The sequence below is a fragment of the Solanum pennellii genome, chromosome 12 (assembly GCF_001406875.1).
Source record: "Solanum pennellii chromosome 12, SPENNV200".
In the NCBI taxonomy this organism is placed as follows: domain Eukaryota; kingdom Viridiplantae; phylum Streptophyta; class Magnoliopsida; order Solanales; family Solanaceae; genus Solanum; species Solanum pennellii.
In genome coordinates this window covers 6,044,404-6,060,563 of record NC_028648.1, presented here as the reverse complement: position 1 = coordinate 6,060,563, position 16,160 = coordinate 6,044,404, and the positions used below count along the sequence as shown (strand labels likewise).

At 36.7% G+C, this 16,160-nt stretch overlaps 1 protein-coding gene and 1 pseudogene across 1 annotated transcript in view; one reads left to right on the top strand and one right to left on the bottom strand.

Annotated features, from left to right (window-relative positions):
* LOC107006845 (cell division protein FtsZ homolog 1, chloroplastic-like) overlaps positions 1–6,427 on the top strand; it is a 16,647-nt gene extending 10,220 nt beyond the window's left edge. Inside the window, exons 4-6 of the mRNA XM_015205359.2 lie at positions 4,980–5,147; positions 5,270–5,503; positions 5,638–6,427. Coding sequence (XP_015060845.1) covers positions 4,980–5,147; positions 5,270–5,503; positions 5,638–5,904 — 669 coding nt within the window. The 3' untranslated portion in view covers positions 5,905–6,427. The remainder of the gene's footprint in view (positions 1–4,979; positions 5,148–5,269; positions 5,504–5,637) is intronic.
* A 287-nt stretch (positions 6,428–6,714) lies between these two features.
* LOC107006969 lies at positions 6,715–9,813 on the bottom strand (annotated as a pseudogene).
* Positions 9,814–16,160: the final 6,347 nt, after the last annotated feature.

Genomic DNA, 16,160 nt, shown 5'->3' with positions numbered 1-16,160 from the left:
ATTGGTGATGAGGATGGTTATGATGATGATGATGACGGAGATGACGTGATGATCATTTTGCCGAGCCCCTTACTAAGGAAGCTAGGCACCTTATATGTTAAAGATATGCATGATTTTCACTTAAAAGGGTACATGTGTAGCGATATTTTGTTTCGAATTGCCATATTGGTATCCTGTCATCTTTACCTTATGCTTTACATACTCAGTACATTGTCCGTACTGACCCCCTTTTCCTCGGGGGGCTGCGTTTCATGCCCGCAGGTGTAGACGCACAGTTCGGTGATCCTCCCGCCTAGGATATCTACTCTGCTGATTGGGAGAGCTCCACTGTTCCGGAGCCCAGTCGTTTTGGTACATAACTTTTTTTGTGTAGTCTTTTGCTCGTCTATGGGTATGGCGGGGCTCTGTCCCGTCGAGTTTCACTACTGTACTTTTAGAGGTCTGTGGACATTATGTGGGTTGTATATATATGTTTTGGATAATGGTCTGGACATGGTTTGTTTGGGATGTCCGCTTGTACAGGGGCAGCCTTGTCGGCTGCGTACATCATTGTGTATTGTGTAGTGGCAGCCTTGTCGGCTTACGTATGTTATTATGCTTATGATAGTGGCGGCCTTGTCGGCTCGCGTATGTTGTTACGGTTGAATGGTTATGACTCCTTAGGAGACAGGTCCTCTTTATATATATATGACGTTGGGGTTGGCTTGATTTGATTAAATTCCATATTGTCTTAGTTTCTGTTGGTTATACTTAGCAGGTTTGTATGTGGGTGTCCAAAACGGGCACTAGTCACGGCCTTGTGAGTTTAAAGTATCATGTTGTTTCTCCGATGACCGACCATCTGAATAATTTGCCCATTTTCCATTACCAAACGAGACACCTCCTCGTTGATGTACCTTGAGAGAGAGGAAATTTCCATTCCTTCCAATGATATTCTTCGACCATCCGCTGTCCATGAACCATCAGTGACTACTAACTCCTCCACTCCCCTACAACAAAGATTATTTTTTAAACTTAAGAACCCTCCGAGGATCATGAACCAATTATTTGCTATGGGCATCAAATTTTATGAAGAAACTCAAGGCTTGGTTCCCTATAAGACTTTGGGAAACATTTAGAACTTCATTGTCAAATTCTTCTTCGGATGGTGTAATCTCTATAGATTAAGCCAAGAGTAGTGTCTTGAACAAAGAGATGAGAAGAAAAACTCAAGGTTCTTCTTCGTCGGATGTCCTGATAACTGGCTCCAGTGTTTTCAGTATATAGAACAAAATAGGAGGAAATCCAGAGGCAGATTTAAAGATATTAAGTGCTATCATTGTGGCATGAAAGGGCACACAAAAAAGTTTTGCACGAAGTTGAAAAGGGAGAAAAAAAACAAAGAGGAAGTCAAAGAAGATGGCAATAAAAATTGTCTAGCCACCGTCACCATCGAAGATCTTTTACCGTCCTTGATGCGGATATGATAAGTATTGCTTGTGATGAGCCAAACTGGGTTGTGGACACTGGTGTTGTATCTCACGATTTTTCTTTTTCTATACTCCTGGTGATTTTGGAACCTTGAGTATGGGTAATGAGATTGTTTCTAGAGTGGCGGGTATTAGTATGGGTGATGAGACTATTTGGAGACTAGTGTTGGACCTAAACTAGTTTTTGAACAATGTGAAACATGTTCCTGCACCTTATTTCTGTTGGTGTTTTGAATGATGAAGGATATGTTAGTACCAACGGTGATGGAAAATAGAAGCTCATTAAGGGTTCTTGGTTGTGGCTCGTGGTTACAAATGTTATGGTGTATACTGAAATACGGCTTCTGTTTGTGTTGATATGGTGAATGCGGTTGACAGCGATAGCCCTTCCATGTTATGGCAGAAGAGGCTTTGAGACATTAGCGTTAAAGGACTTAATGTTCTAGCCAAGAAGAAATTATTATGAAATTTCCAAAGTGCGAAATCAGAATAGTGTGAGCACTGTTTGGTTGGTAAGCAAAATAAAGTTTCCTTTAAGTTTAATCCTCCTTCGAGAAAGACAGAGTCATAGAGTTACTCAAGTCGGTGCACTCTAATTTATGCAGTCCAATGAAGACAAGGACGTTTGGTGGTGCACTCTACTTTGTCACTTTTACTGATGACTGCTCGAGAAAACTTTGAGTCTATGGCTTCAAGACTAAAGACCAAATGTTAGGTGTCTTCAAGCAGTTTCAGGTCGTAGGGAAAACGCAGACAAGTACAAAAATATATATATATGGTCAAAATAAAAATAAAATGAGAAAATAATGACACCAAGTATTTTTACGTGAAAATCCTTTTAAATAAGGGGAAAATCACGGATCAAGAGGAGCAACTGATATCACTATAACAAGAAATTCTTACATTGTGTAGTCACGAATACAATATTTAAAATGACTACTACACACTTAAAGTAATAACACTCATTTGATTTTCCACCTTACTAAAAATATTGCTCACGCTCTTTTTTTCTTCACAACTATTTTCTTGTATAGTATATGGAAACCTCACAACTCTCTATATATTTTTTCTCTGTGAATTGGTGTGTTCTACAAATGATCAGAAACATTCTATTTAAATGAAGAGAAAATCATGCATATGTCACTAATGACATAGACAAATGTAACAAATTTCAAAAGAAGGTTGCAAATCTTACCAATTTGTCAACCACCAAATCTTTTATTTTTAATTCTTGCACTAATTTCTTTTTCACCAATTTGTTGTCACTATTCATTTTTAACAATTGCTTGCAACAATTGAGTAGCAAAAGTTGACCCGAAAATATGAGATGGACTTCCACATATACTAGTTTGTTGGGAAAACGTTTTCGATTTGTACAGTACTAGGTTTGACTGCTAGTCTTAATATAGAGATTGAGCAGATGGATGTGAAGATGACTTTCCTTCATGTTGACCTAGAAAAATTTATTTATATGAAACAACCTAAGGGCTTCAAAGTATATGGTAAACAAAATTTTGTGTGCAAACTCAGAAAGAGTCTTTATGGCCTAAAGCCAGGTCCTAGACAAGTGGTACAAGAAGTTTGAAGCAAGGCTATAAGAAGACTTCATTAGATTATTTGTGTATTTGTAAAAAAAAATTCTGACAATGATTTATCATCCTCTTGTTGTATGTGGATGATATGTTAATTGTGGGCAGGAATACTTCCAAGATTGGGGTTGAAGAAAGAGTTATGTAAGTCTTTTGCGATGAAAGACTTGGGTCATGGCAAACAAATTTTGGGCGTGAGAATTACTCGATCTAAGAGATGAAAGGAAAATTTATTTGTCGCGGAAGAAGTACATTGCTTGTTAACACCTCTTGCTGGTCAAATGAAGTTGAGCAAGAAGATGTGTCCTACAGCTAGGGAGGAAAAAGAAAGCATGGCCAAAGTTCCATATTCCTCCGCCATTGGAAGTCTAATGTATACAATGGTATGCGCTAGACCTAATATTACTCGCGCAGTTAGTGTTGTTAGCACATTTCTCGACAATCCAGGAAAAGAGCAGTGGGAAGCTGTGAAGTGGATACTTAGGTATCTTAGAAAAGCTTAGATGAATGCTTGTGTTTTGGCGCATCAGATCCAATCTTGAAGGGCTATACAAATGTGGTATGGCAAGTGACCGATAACAGGATATTTGTTTACTTTCTCGGGGGAGCTATATCATGGCAGTTGAAGTTGCAAAAATGTGTTGCACCGTCTACAACTGAAGCTGAGTAAATTGCGGCTACTGAAGCCGTCAAAGAGATAATATGGCTAAACTGATTTCTTCAAGAGCTTAGTTTGCATCATATGGAGTATATTGTCTATTGTGACAGCCAGAGTGCAATAGTCTCGAGCAAGAGCTCCATGTACCATACAAGGACAAAACACATCAACGACAAATATCATTGGATTCGTGAAAAAGTGGAGAGTGAATCATTTCACATCAAAAAGATCTATAAAAGTGGAAATCCTGCAGATTTGCTGACCAATACGATATCGAAAGACAAGTTCGATTTATGCAAAGAACTTATGGGTATGAGCTCTCTTTAAAAAAGATGAGATACCTCTTTTTGGTGCATGAGACTGGAGGAGAAATTTTTGGAGTCCATCCCATATTTTTTGGTCTAATTTTGCTACTCAATTGCTAAAAGCAATTGTTAAAATTGATAGTGACAACAAATTGGTGAAAAGGAAATTGGTGCAAGAGTTGAAAATAAAAGGTTTCATGGTTGACAAATTGGTAAGATTTGCAACCTTCTTTTTAAATTTGTTACATTTGTCTATGTCATTAGTGACATAGGCATGGTTTTCTCTTCCTATAAATAGAGCCTTGCTTATTTGTAGAACACATCAAGTTAGAGTGAAAAAAAATATTTGAGAGCAAAGTGAAGTATTCCACAGGCTATATAAGAAAAATAGTATGTGAAGAAAAATAGAGTGTGAGTGCTATTTTAGTAATCTGAAAATCAAAAGAGTGTTATTATTTTTGAGTGTGTTGTAGTCACTTTGAGTATTGTATTCGTGACTACACAGTATAAAATTCCTATAGTGATATCAGGTGCTCCTCTTGGCCCTTGGTTTTTTCCTTATTTAAAAGGATTTCCACGTAAAATTCTGGGTGTCATTATTTTTCCATTTTATTTTCATTATTTTGATCATATACATTTATGTGTTAGTTCGTATTTTTCAACAAAATCCACTATTTCCATCCCCAGTAAGAAAGGCGTAGACGTGGGGTTTACCACATGTGTGTGTTTTCAGGGATGGGGGGAGGTTGGGATCACCAACCTTTAATGGTCGTTAGGTGGCCTATGGCGAATCTAATGGATTTTGAGTGCACTCTAAGGTAACTTTGTAAGCAGTCTAAACCTCAACAAGATGCTCAAAATTGTACTAACTGGTTGATTTTCTTTTCCATGCTAAATCATATGTTCCCATTATCCAAAATGCTTTCGTGATTGTAATATGATCTTGGTGACCATTCAGGCTTTGGAAGCAATTGAAAAACTTCAAAAAAATGTTGATACTCTTATAGTAATTCATAATGATCGTCTTCTCGATATTGCTGATGAGCAGACACCACTTCAAAATGCTTTTTTTCTTGCCGATGATGTACTTTGTCAAGGCGTTCAAGGAATATCTGATATAATAACTGTGAGTTCGTTCATTTCTTTCAGTAACTGATACACATGAATTTTTTTTTGAGTTTCATGGTACTCCAGATTATTCATATAACTAAGCTAAACTAATTTTGAATCCATTCTGATTATTTGCAGATACCTGGGCTGGTAAACGTGGATTTTGCTGATGTAAAGGCAATAATGAAAAATTCTGGAACGGCAATGCTTGGAGTTGGAGCTTCTTCCAGTAGGAACCGTGCTGAAGAAGCCGCTGAACAAGCTACTCTGGCTCCTCTAATTGGATCTTCAATTCAATCTGCAACTGGAATTGTATATAACATTACTGGAGGGAAAGATATAACTTTGCAGGAGGTCAATAGGGTATCCCAGGTGCACTGAACTCAACACTTTTATGTATTTTGTTTTTGCAAACTTTCAAGAAGTTCTTGAAACAAACCATTTATCCTTCATTTACAAGGCAGTATTTGTATAGTGATTTTCTTTGAAAAATACGTACCTCACAGGTTGTCACAAGTTTGGCTGATCCATCCGCCAACGTCATATTTGGTGTTGTTGTGGATGAGCGTTTTAATGGAGGGATCCATGTCACTATAATTGCAACTGGTTTCACACAGCCCTTTCAGAATACTCTTCTAAACAACCCTCGAGGAGCAAAGCTGGTTGATAACAGCAAAGGAACCACAGAAAGCATGGTATCACCTGATACTCTAAGCTCATCAAACTCTCCCTCCACGAAATCTGAACCATCTGCTCCAAGGCTGTTCTTTTAGCTCCTTCTTAGTTTGATATCTCTATAAGTCTACGTTCTTTTTTCTCTTGCACTCTACTTACTTGTTCCACAAGGGGTCAGATTTTTGTTTGCGTGTAGCTATAGAAATCATGACAAGGTTTTAGGAGATTCATACCATAATTTGGTGTTCTTCTCTTATAATATGCATGTACTGTAGGTTTATTAGCTGTAACATTTTGTACCAATTGATTATTTTCTTTCTAGAAACCCAAGTATTCACCAAACTTGGTTGGAGAAGATTAATTTGTTGCTTTTGTAACTTTCACCTGAACAACTTGTATCTAGGCCATTACTCATTTGGAAGGGCTCTGTATAGTTTTAGGATTAGCATTGTTGTTGTTCCTTTTCCTTTCAGCCGAGTGGCTTTGTACCTATCTAATGGAGAATTCAACAAGCTAAGGAGAAACTATGCTTTCCATTCTCCAACTCACCTAGTATATGTTTCCTGAGAAATTAAACTCAGTAACTTTCACTTATAACTAACATTTTTCTTTTACTTTCCACACTAATGAATAACTTTTTTACCTATAACAAATATTCTTATTTCTTTGTTTTGTAAATTATATTCAATTAGTCAACTCATATTACACTCAATTCTCTTTGGCCTTTTCAAAGCTCAGAAAAAGTACATATATTCAATATAGATTTCAAGATCATGGAACATATCAAATCACACCAAGCAATGCATGAAAACACAGCAGAGAGAAGATTTCAAAAGTTTGAATTCTCCCGACTTACACCCAATGTACTAGTTCTTTTGCATTTACAGTTTACCTTCTGTCCTACCCAATTACAGATATCTGATCAACATATATATAACTACAACAAGTAGTACAATCCCAATCATTGATAAAAGCAAGCACATGCAAGAGCAACCACACTTTGTGTGTTTGTTCAAAATTCCAACCTTCCTCCCCACTCGCTGTTCAATTATCAGGAAAACCAAGAGGAAACACTAGGTCAATTGTGAACAGGAATTATCACGAAGAGATTATTAGAAGAAAAAAGATGAAGGAAAGAACTGCATTGCTCAATCAATATCCTGCAGCTTGCACAAACGTACATAAAAGCTGAAAGCTGAAAGATCTCAGCCATATCACCAAGATTCATAAGTATATAACTGCTCTGTTAACATTCATTGAGATCTCTTGCATTTTCCCATCTAACAAAAACATACTCAAACAATCAATGGAATATATAAGGACAAGCAAACTTGAAAGAAGTATAAAGATAAACTTTTAGTGCAAGTCCACGAGGTAAGAGCAGAAATAGGACACCCAAAATTTTCCAAGTCTAACTCTTTATTCTCCTAAGAGCGCGGAGTTCGAAGTTCTTTGACTATGAATATTATGTTTAACATTTTGTCTCTCTGGTGCCTCATTTATACAAAACCTTACCATTCTCAACAGATAGTTTTTTGTACCTCAAATTGCAAGTTCAAGTATCAGAATAATAGGACATTATATTTTCTTTTTTCCCTTTTCATTTCTTTTCCCCTAAAGCTCCTAAAGAAAATGTGTCAACATCAAATGGGACAGAATAAAAGCTTCTGGATAAGATTGTGGATTTGAGAAACTCTGTAATTTAGAGACTTCCCCAATCTCTAAATTTCTGGATCACCTGTTCTAACTTTAAATTATTTTGTCCTATTTCTTTGGGTCATTTCTGGATCACCTGTTCGAATATCACATTTTTCAGTAGGATTATCCACTCTTTAACATATTTTTCCTTCATATCAATAAAAGGATCAATTTTCTTAGAGCATTCAGCACCCATCCCACCCCACCCCACTTCCCCATGAAAACCAACAACAAAGAATTTTTTTCTAGATTCATAAGCCACCACATAACTAACGCAAAACATAGTCTACCTTGTACAAATGAGACAGGTTGGTGGCTAGAGAAAAAAAAGTTAAATGTTATGAGGAATGAAGATTGTATTGGCTTTAGAGTAAATGGTATTAGCTTCTACACTAAAACTCATTTCCTTCAGAGGAAGATCAAGAATTTAAAGTTTATGAGCTCCTACAATGACCTCAAGTAGAATTGGTCTCAAAGGCAGATACTTTAAAATATTTAGTTGATGTTTTGATCATATGCATGGTTTGAGCAAAAGTTGGTGTTCCATGAACACATATACCATTCTAGACTCCTATGGAAGTTATGAAGTGCAACCCCAGAAAAAATTAGTACCAACAATATCTGGCTTGAATGAGTTGTTATAAAAGCAACAAAATTGTCACCTGAAGTCTTGAGTCAGTAACATCAACATGTTCGTCCAGGGTATCCTGCATTGAGTTAGACAATGAAGTCAACATCCTACTTCAATAACTAGAAAAGTAGTATTTCACAGGTAAACTAAGTTGTAGAGGTAGTTCAATAGAAACCAACAAAAATTCTACTCATACAATGAGTCTTGTTTGCAAGTCGAGCTCCTCATTAAATGCCAATGCTATATGTTTGAAGCTTATCAAGACTCCTCCAATTTCTCAAGCCCCTCATCTTGTCCTGCATTAATAGTAAAGTCAACAAATAACATATAAAAGAAACAGAAAATCCAATAGTAGGAGAAGTTCTCAAAGTACATAACAACTTGCCTTTCATAATTTGCCTTTGAAGACCAACAACACCATAATTGTCAAGGCCTGTGGTTCTGCTCGTAGCATCTGCTGTCTTTGTTTCTGGTCCAAGCAAGTTGTCCCTATTGGCAAAGTTCGACATATTCAAAGTGGATTTCATTTCGGTTGCTTTTGATTTTAAATTTGCAAGCATATGCTTTCGACGATTCATCTCTTTCTCTGTCCTACATAAAGATGAAGTCTTAACAAATCTATACAGAATCACCATACAAAAAGTAATGTTATTAGGCCAATGCGTTCAAAGATATATGCAGACAGACAACTGCTACAAATTCTTGTGACACTTGCCCCTCCCTTACCCTCAAGATATTTATAAGAAAAAAGATACATTTCCCGAAGTATAAAAGTAAAATTTCTGCAAACTAACACAACTTAGACTCTGGACATTATCAACAGTGACTACAAAAGAGAGCTGATTATTTGAAATACTTTCTCTTCTATAATCCTCCATTTGGACAAATCACTAACAATGACTTGTCTTTGCTATCCATGTCCCTATTACACCCTCCATTGCAAATTGCATGCATTATGGCGCTTTACATTTTTTAAGGGAAAGGAAGAAAATATTTGACTTTGCATAATTCAGTAGTTGCAGATTGAATATGCAACATAGTTCATGATAAGTGAGGTCAATTTGTTGTATTAGATCAAATTTTACCCTCTTAATAGAATTGTAAGCAAGGAAGCCAGGAAATATTTGATTGTCCAATATATATTTTTTCCTGATTGAAAATTGATTGACCAATTAGGTTTTGATCACCCTAGATAAGAAGCCAAAATATGATTTCTAAAAAAAAAAAAGACCAGAAACACATTTCAACTAATATAAGTATTCACCATCATGAAATGAAAATATACTCAGTGCAAGTCAAATACTACTATCCACTACCTATTTAGGAACATATACAAAGTTCTCTAACAGCACGACAAGAGTCGTATGAACAGGTTGCCAAAGTATTAGCAATTTAACACATTTAAACAACATTAAGCATAGAGGACTCAGATTAGGAAAACTCACAAGCGTTGCTTTCCAGGAAGCTTAGAGTCAATACACTGTAAGCTATCAAGTCTAAATCCTAATATTGTGATCTTTCTCCTCATTAAAGATGAATGACATTGTGCTTCCCTGCCTGTTGCGGACAAGGAATTTCTTTCAGATATCATGTAAATAATGTCATCCGCGAGTTTTCCTGCTTCATTATATTCCTGGATCCAGGAGTCTCCAAAAGTAACCATTCCCTGAAGAAACATCAGAAAGATAAATAGACAAACGATGAATAAGGGAACATCCATGTTAACAATCTCTCCCCCACCCCCAAACCAAAAAAAAGAAAATAGAAAAAAGGGGAAAAAAACAATTTGTTGCCCCCTCGCAAAATGAAGATAATGTATTGGCAAGAATGTTAGATCATAAAGCAGCTAGATATCTCATTTGACCAATCAAAGACACTACAACAGAACTGCAAGAAGACTCCATACGGGGACCTTCTTTTCATGATTCAACGTGCTTTTCCACTACAAGAAGTGGGAAAGAAAGGTCAGAGAACCATGTTCTACATCAAACAGAGGAGAGACAGAGGAACCATGTTTCCGAAATTCAGAACCTCGAATTTGCCTTATAATTTTCCAAACCATGCACTCCGCCACCATCATTCACCTTTAGTTAAGAATCTGTAAAGAAACTGGAAGAACATTCAAGACTGAAAATTCACATTTATTCACCAAACATGTTATCTGAGGTTCTCAACCTTAACTCCTCCAATACTCCCCAAGGAAACAATCAATAGCGCACCAGAAAGAAGATAAGAGAAAAGAAGATAGAATAACAAGACCAAATTGCCTACATAACCATCGATCAAGAAAGACTTGAGCACTTAATCATATTGAGAAAACAATTGACAAGAACAGATAGAAGATGAAACAACTTCCTAATACAACCACTTTTTGAGAAACTTTTTTTTTGAACTTGATAACTTTGTATTATATCACGAAACAATAAATGGGTTATTTTGAAACCTTATATACAAGTGGCCCCAATTCTTACTGCTCTATGGCTAAATTGAGTCTGTCAAGAAGATCAACTGATCAACAATGAAGAGAAGAAGAGAAATGTAAGGAAGATCAATTGATCAACAATGAAGAGAAGGAGAGAAAGAACTACTCTGATTCCTTTCACCAAGATCACACAATATACATTGTTAAAAGCTGAAAAACTGAACTAACTACAATGATCCTTCCAATATATATATATCTATTACATTAAAGAATCAGCTAACTACTTTATAACTAATTCTTACTGACTTAATTTGTTAACTAATCACTAATCGACAGTTGTACATTTTGTTAAATGCTCAACATCCTCCCTCAAGCTAGGTGTATGAAAAACATTCTTCATTCCTAGCTTGGTAAGTAGATATCTGTGTTGTGCGCATGTAAGGCCTTTTGTGAGCAAGTCTGCAGGTTGCTCTGATGTATTCAAATACACTGGTTGAACCAATCCTAATTGAATCTTCTCTCTAATAAAGTGACAATCAATGTCTATGTGTTTAGTTCGTTCATGGAAAACTGGATTGGCTGCTATCTGTATAGCTGATTTACTGTCAGTGTGTATAGGCACAGGTAGCTCAACTTGCATTCCTAGTTCCTTGAATATTCCAACCAACCATACAATTTCTGCGACTGTTGAAGCCAAGCTTCTGTATTCTGCCTCGGCTGAACTTCTTGAAATGGTGCTTTGTTTCTTGGACTTCCAAGATATTAGTGAATCTCCATAAGTAACTATGTAACCAGTTATTGACTTCCTATTGTTTGGACATGATGCCCAATCTGCATCACAATAGGCCTTTAACTGATTTTCAACAGCACTTGTCATGAATATCCCTAGACCTGGTGATTGCTTTATGTACCTAACCACTCTCATTGCTGCATCCATATGAGATGTCTTTGGACTATGCATAAATTGACTTAGAAGTTGCACTGAAAACGCAATGTCTGGTCTTGTTATGGTCAGATAAAGTAATCTTCCAATCAATTTCTGATACACTCCAGGATCCTTCAATAATTTGTCATGTTTATCTGTAGGGGAAAATGTAGATCAAATTCTGTAGTTGTCAACCTTTTATTCAACTCAATAGGGGCTCCAACAGGTTTCGAACTTGACAATCCCATGTCTGAAATTAGTTCAAGACAATACTTCCTCTGATGCATAAGGATTCCAGTACTGTTCCTGGCAAATTCAATCCCTAGGAAGTATCTCAACTCACCTAAATCCTTGATTTTGAAGCTGTCTTTGAGGATTCCTTTTGTCTCTAAAATCATCTTGTGATCATTACCTGTGATTAGCAGATCATCAACATAAACTAATAACACCACCAAACTGTCTCCTTGATACTTTGTGAATAAAGAATAATCATAATGACTTTGTCTAAATCCTGAGTTGATTAATGTTGTAGTCAATTTTATATTCCATTGCCTGCTGGCTTGTTGAAGTCCATAAAGTGACTTTGTGAGCCTGCACACTAACCCCTGCTCACCTTGATGGACAAAACCCAAGGGCAACTCCATATAAACTTCTTCATTCAAATCACCTTGAAGAAATGCATTGAAAACATCCATCTGATGAATTTGCCACTGCTGTGCAGCAGCTAAGGCTATGACAGTCCTCACAGTCACCATCTTCACAACAGGTGAGAAAGTCTCCTGATAATCCAGACCTTCTTTTTGATTATATCCCTTGGCTACCAATCGAGCTTTAAATCTATCAATATCTCCATCAGCCTTATATTTGATCTTGTATACCCATTTGCATCCTATTGCTTTCTTGTCCTTAGGTAACTTAGTGATCTCTCATGTGTGATTGTCCTCCAAAGCCTTTATCTCATGTCTCATGGCTTCAACCCATCTGAGATCATGAACTGCTTCTTGATAAGATGTAGGTTCCCTTTCTTGAGAAAATTTACTAATAAAACTCTTGTAAGATGGTGTAATGCTACAATAATCCACAACATCTTCAATCGGATACAAACACTGTCCAGCTTTGCTATTTTTTGACAAAATATAGTCTGCATGCCATATAGGAGGCTTGCTTGTTCTGTGTGATTTTCTGATGTTAACAACATCAGATGGTAATACCTGTGAAGTAACTTTATTTTCAGACCTGTTATTGGAAGCTTCAGAGATAAGATTTTGATGTTGAGGTAGCTCAGTATCATTCATGTTATCCCTTAAAATAACACAAGGTGTGAGTTCACAATCACCAGTATTTGAGTATGACAATACAATCTCTGGATCATCTGCTTGTCCAAAATCTGATGACTGAAAAGGAAACTCTTGCTCATAAAAAACATCCCTGCTGACAAAAAAAGTTTGTGATTCAATGTCTAACAATTTATATCCCTTCTGACTCATAGCATATCCCATCAATACAGCTCTTCTAGCTCTAGGCTCAAACTTATCACCTTTATCCAAGTTTGTAGCAAATCCAAGACAGCCTATCACTCTAAGATGTGATAATAATGGTTGTCGATTATACATTATCTCAAATGGTGTTCTATCATTCAGTGCAGACAAAGGAATCCTGTTAATAATGTATGTAGCAGCTTCTATACAGACCCCCCAGAATCTGTTTGGTAAGTGACCTTGAAGCTTAATAGCCCTTGCTGTTTCCAATAAGTGCCTGTGTTTTCTTTCTGCAACTCCATTTTGTTGGGGAGTATGTGGACAAGATCTCTGATGAACAATGCCATGTGACATAAACAAATCACAACAAGTAGCATTCAAAAACTCACCTCCATTATCAGATCTAAACACCTTAACACACTTGCCAAACTGATTTTTTATCATTATCAAGAAATGTTTCAGAACAACAACTACATCAGACTTCAATCTTATCAAGAAAGTCCATGTCCATCTAGACTTGTCATCAACTAGTGTGAGAAAATATTTCATTCCATCATAAGTAGCTACTTTATATGGACCCCATACATCCATGTGTATCAAATCAAAAACAGCATTTACATTGGTACTACTATTAGGAAAAGGCATCCTTGTTTGTCTAGCTTGTGGACAAATATGACAATGATCAATAGTAAAATTACTATTAGTATTGAACTCTTTGATCTTCCTAAGTACTTTCATTGGAACATGTCCCAATCTTCTGTGCCAAAGTGCTGGATCTCCAGCTCCTTCTTTTATTGCAGACATTGTGAGAGAGTTGTTTCCTTATGGTATTTCATTCCACTGCATCACATACAAACCTTCTTCCACTTTACCAATCCCCTTGACCTTCCCAGATGAGAGGTCCTGAAAAATGCAATGTGTAGGAAAGAAAGAAACACAACAGTTTAATTCTCTTGTCAGCTTGTTCACAGACAACAGATTAAACCTGAAGGTTGGTATACACAAAACATTACTGATCATTTCAGTAGCATTCAATTGTAAACTTCCAATGTGGGACACAGTTGCTGATTCTCCTGTGGGTAGTTGTACTTGCCCTGTGCTATGTATTGTATGTTTATTATGTAAATATGTATGATTACTTATCATATGATCTGATGCTCCAGTATCTATAATCCACTTCAAACAATAATTGGGATTACCTGCCAGATTAACACAGCTTTGAGGATTCAAGAACTCCTTATTGCCTTGCAAAATTCCAAGCATTTGTTGAAGCTGTGTAGGTGTTGCCTTGTGTATTAGCTTCCCTAGCTGGTTAGGTATGTCACCATAGTTTTCTTCCTGTCCTTGTATTGTTCTATCCATGTGAACCTTCTCATCATGCAGTCGTGAATGCATAGCACTCTTTCCTGTATGATCCAATGCTTCCTGCAGCTGTACTCCTCCTGTATTGACAGAGTTAACCTTCTTCTTACCTTTGAAATTTTCTGGATAACCAATCAACAAGTAACAATTATCTTTCACATGCCCAGTTGCATGACAATTATCACATTTCTTCAGCTTATTGCGATTGGCCCTATCATGACCTTTCATGTTGCAATAATCACAATACAGTGTGTGGTAGTTTTTCTTCGAATTCTGAGATTGTCTATTATAGAATTGTGTGGATTGATTATTCCTTGCAGTATACATAGCCAAAGATTCAATTCCTTCACTGATATTGCCTGCAATTCCTCTTTGACTTTCATCTTGGATTACTAGAGCATATGCTTGATTAACATTTGGTAAATTGTGCATCATGAGAATTTGACCTCTAGCTGATGAATAGCTATCGTTTAACCCCATCAGAAACTGCAGCAATCGTTGATACTGTAGTTGCTCAACATACTCCTTAGATTTGTTACAATCACAACTTGGTGGAGGTAAAATCGAATCATACTCATCCCACAAATTCTTCAATTTTGTGTAATAAGCAGAGACACTCAATACTCCCTGTGTTAGAGTAAATATATTCCTATGCAATTGATAAAGTCTCGATCCATTTATCTTGTCAAACCGCTCCTTGAGGTCAAGCCATACCTGATGTGCACTAGGCGAGTATAAGATGCCACTAAGCAATTCCGTACTGACGTTGCAGGTAAGCCAAGATATAACAATGGCATTGCATCGGTCCCAATTTTTTTTCAAATTGCCTTCGTAATCAGTACGCAAAACAGATCCATCGATAAAACCTATCTTGTTTCGTCCAAGTAATGCAATCTCCATAGCTCTGCTCCACAGAGTATAGTTCTCCATTCCAGTCAGTTGAATTCCCACAGACAGAGCTCTAGGTACATCTGAAGAGCTCAAATATAATGGATGATTGTGATCAATCACCAAATTCCCAGTAGCTGTCTCACCTTGTGTTCTGCTGCTCGATCCTCCCAGTGAATCATCCTCGATCGCCATGGATCAGATCCAACTGAGTTTTTCGTAAAACAGAGAAAAAAATGCAGAAGACGAAAGCCAGTTCCTAGACTCTTCCTCCTCTATGCTCTGATACCATGTCAAGAAGATCAACTGATCAACAATGAAGAGAAGAAGAGAAATGTAAGGAAGATCAATTGATCAACAATGAAGAGAAGGAGAGAAAGAACTACTCTGATTCCTTTCACCAAGATCACACAATATACATTGTTAAAAACTGAAAAACTGAACTAACTACAATGATCCTTCCAATATATATATATCTATTACATTAAAGAATCATCTAACTACTTTATAACTAATTCCTACTGACTTAATTTGTTAACTAATCACTAATCGACAGCTGTACATTTTGTTAACTGCTCAACAGAGTCTACAACATCAATTATCGAGACACTATCATTGTTGAGTACAACTGATTACACCAAAAACATAATAGCAAAATGTAGTTGAGCTTCACTTTCTGCGCACTATTCTCTATACTCTCAAAACACCAAGAGTTTCTCTCTTTCCACATTGCCCACCATATCGAAACAGAGAGAAATCTCCATCTGCCTCTATCTTTTGCTAGTTCTCCTGCTTCCTCCCAACTCTTTAAAGCCTAAAAACTTTGCACAGTCCAGTAGATGCCTTTGAGACTTTAAAAGATTCTCCATAATTGTTGAGTAGAAACAGATGGTTAAAAGTCTCTAAAGTCCCCACAAAAAAAACATCTAGAGCATAAGGCTATCCCTCTC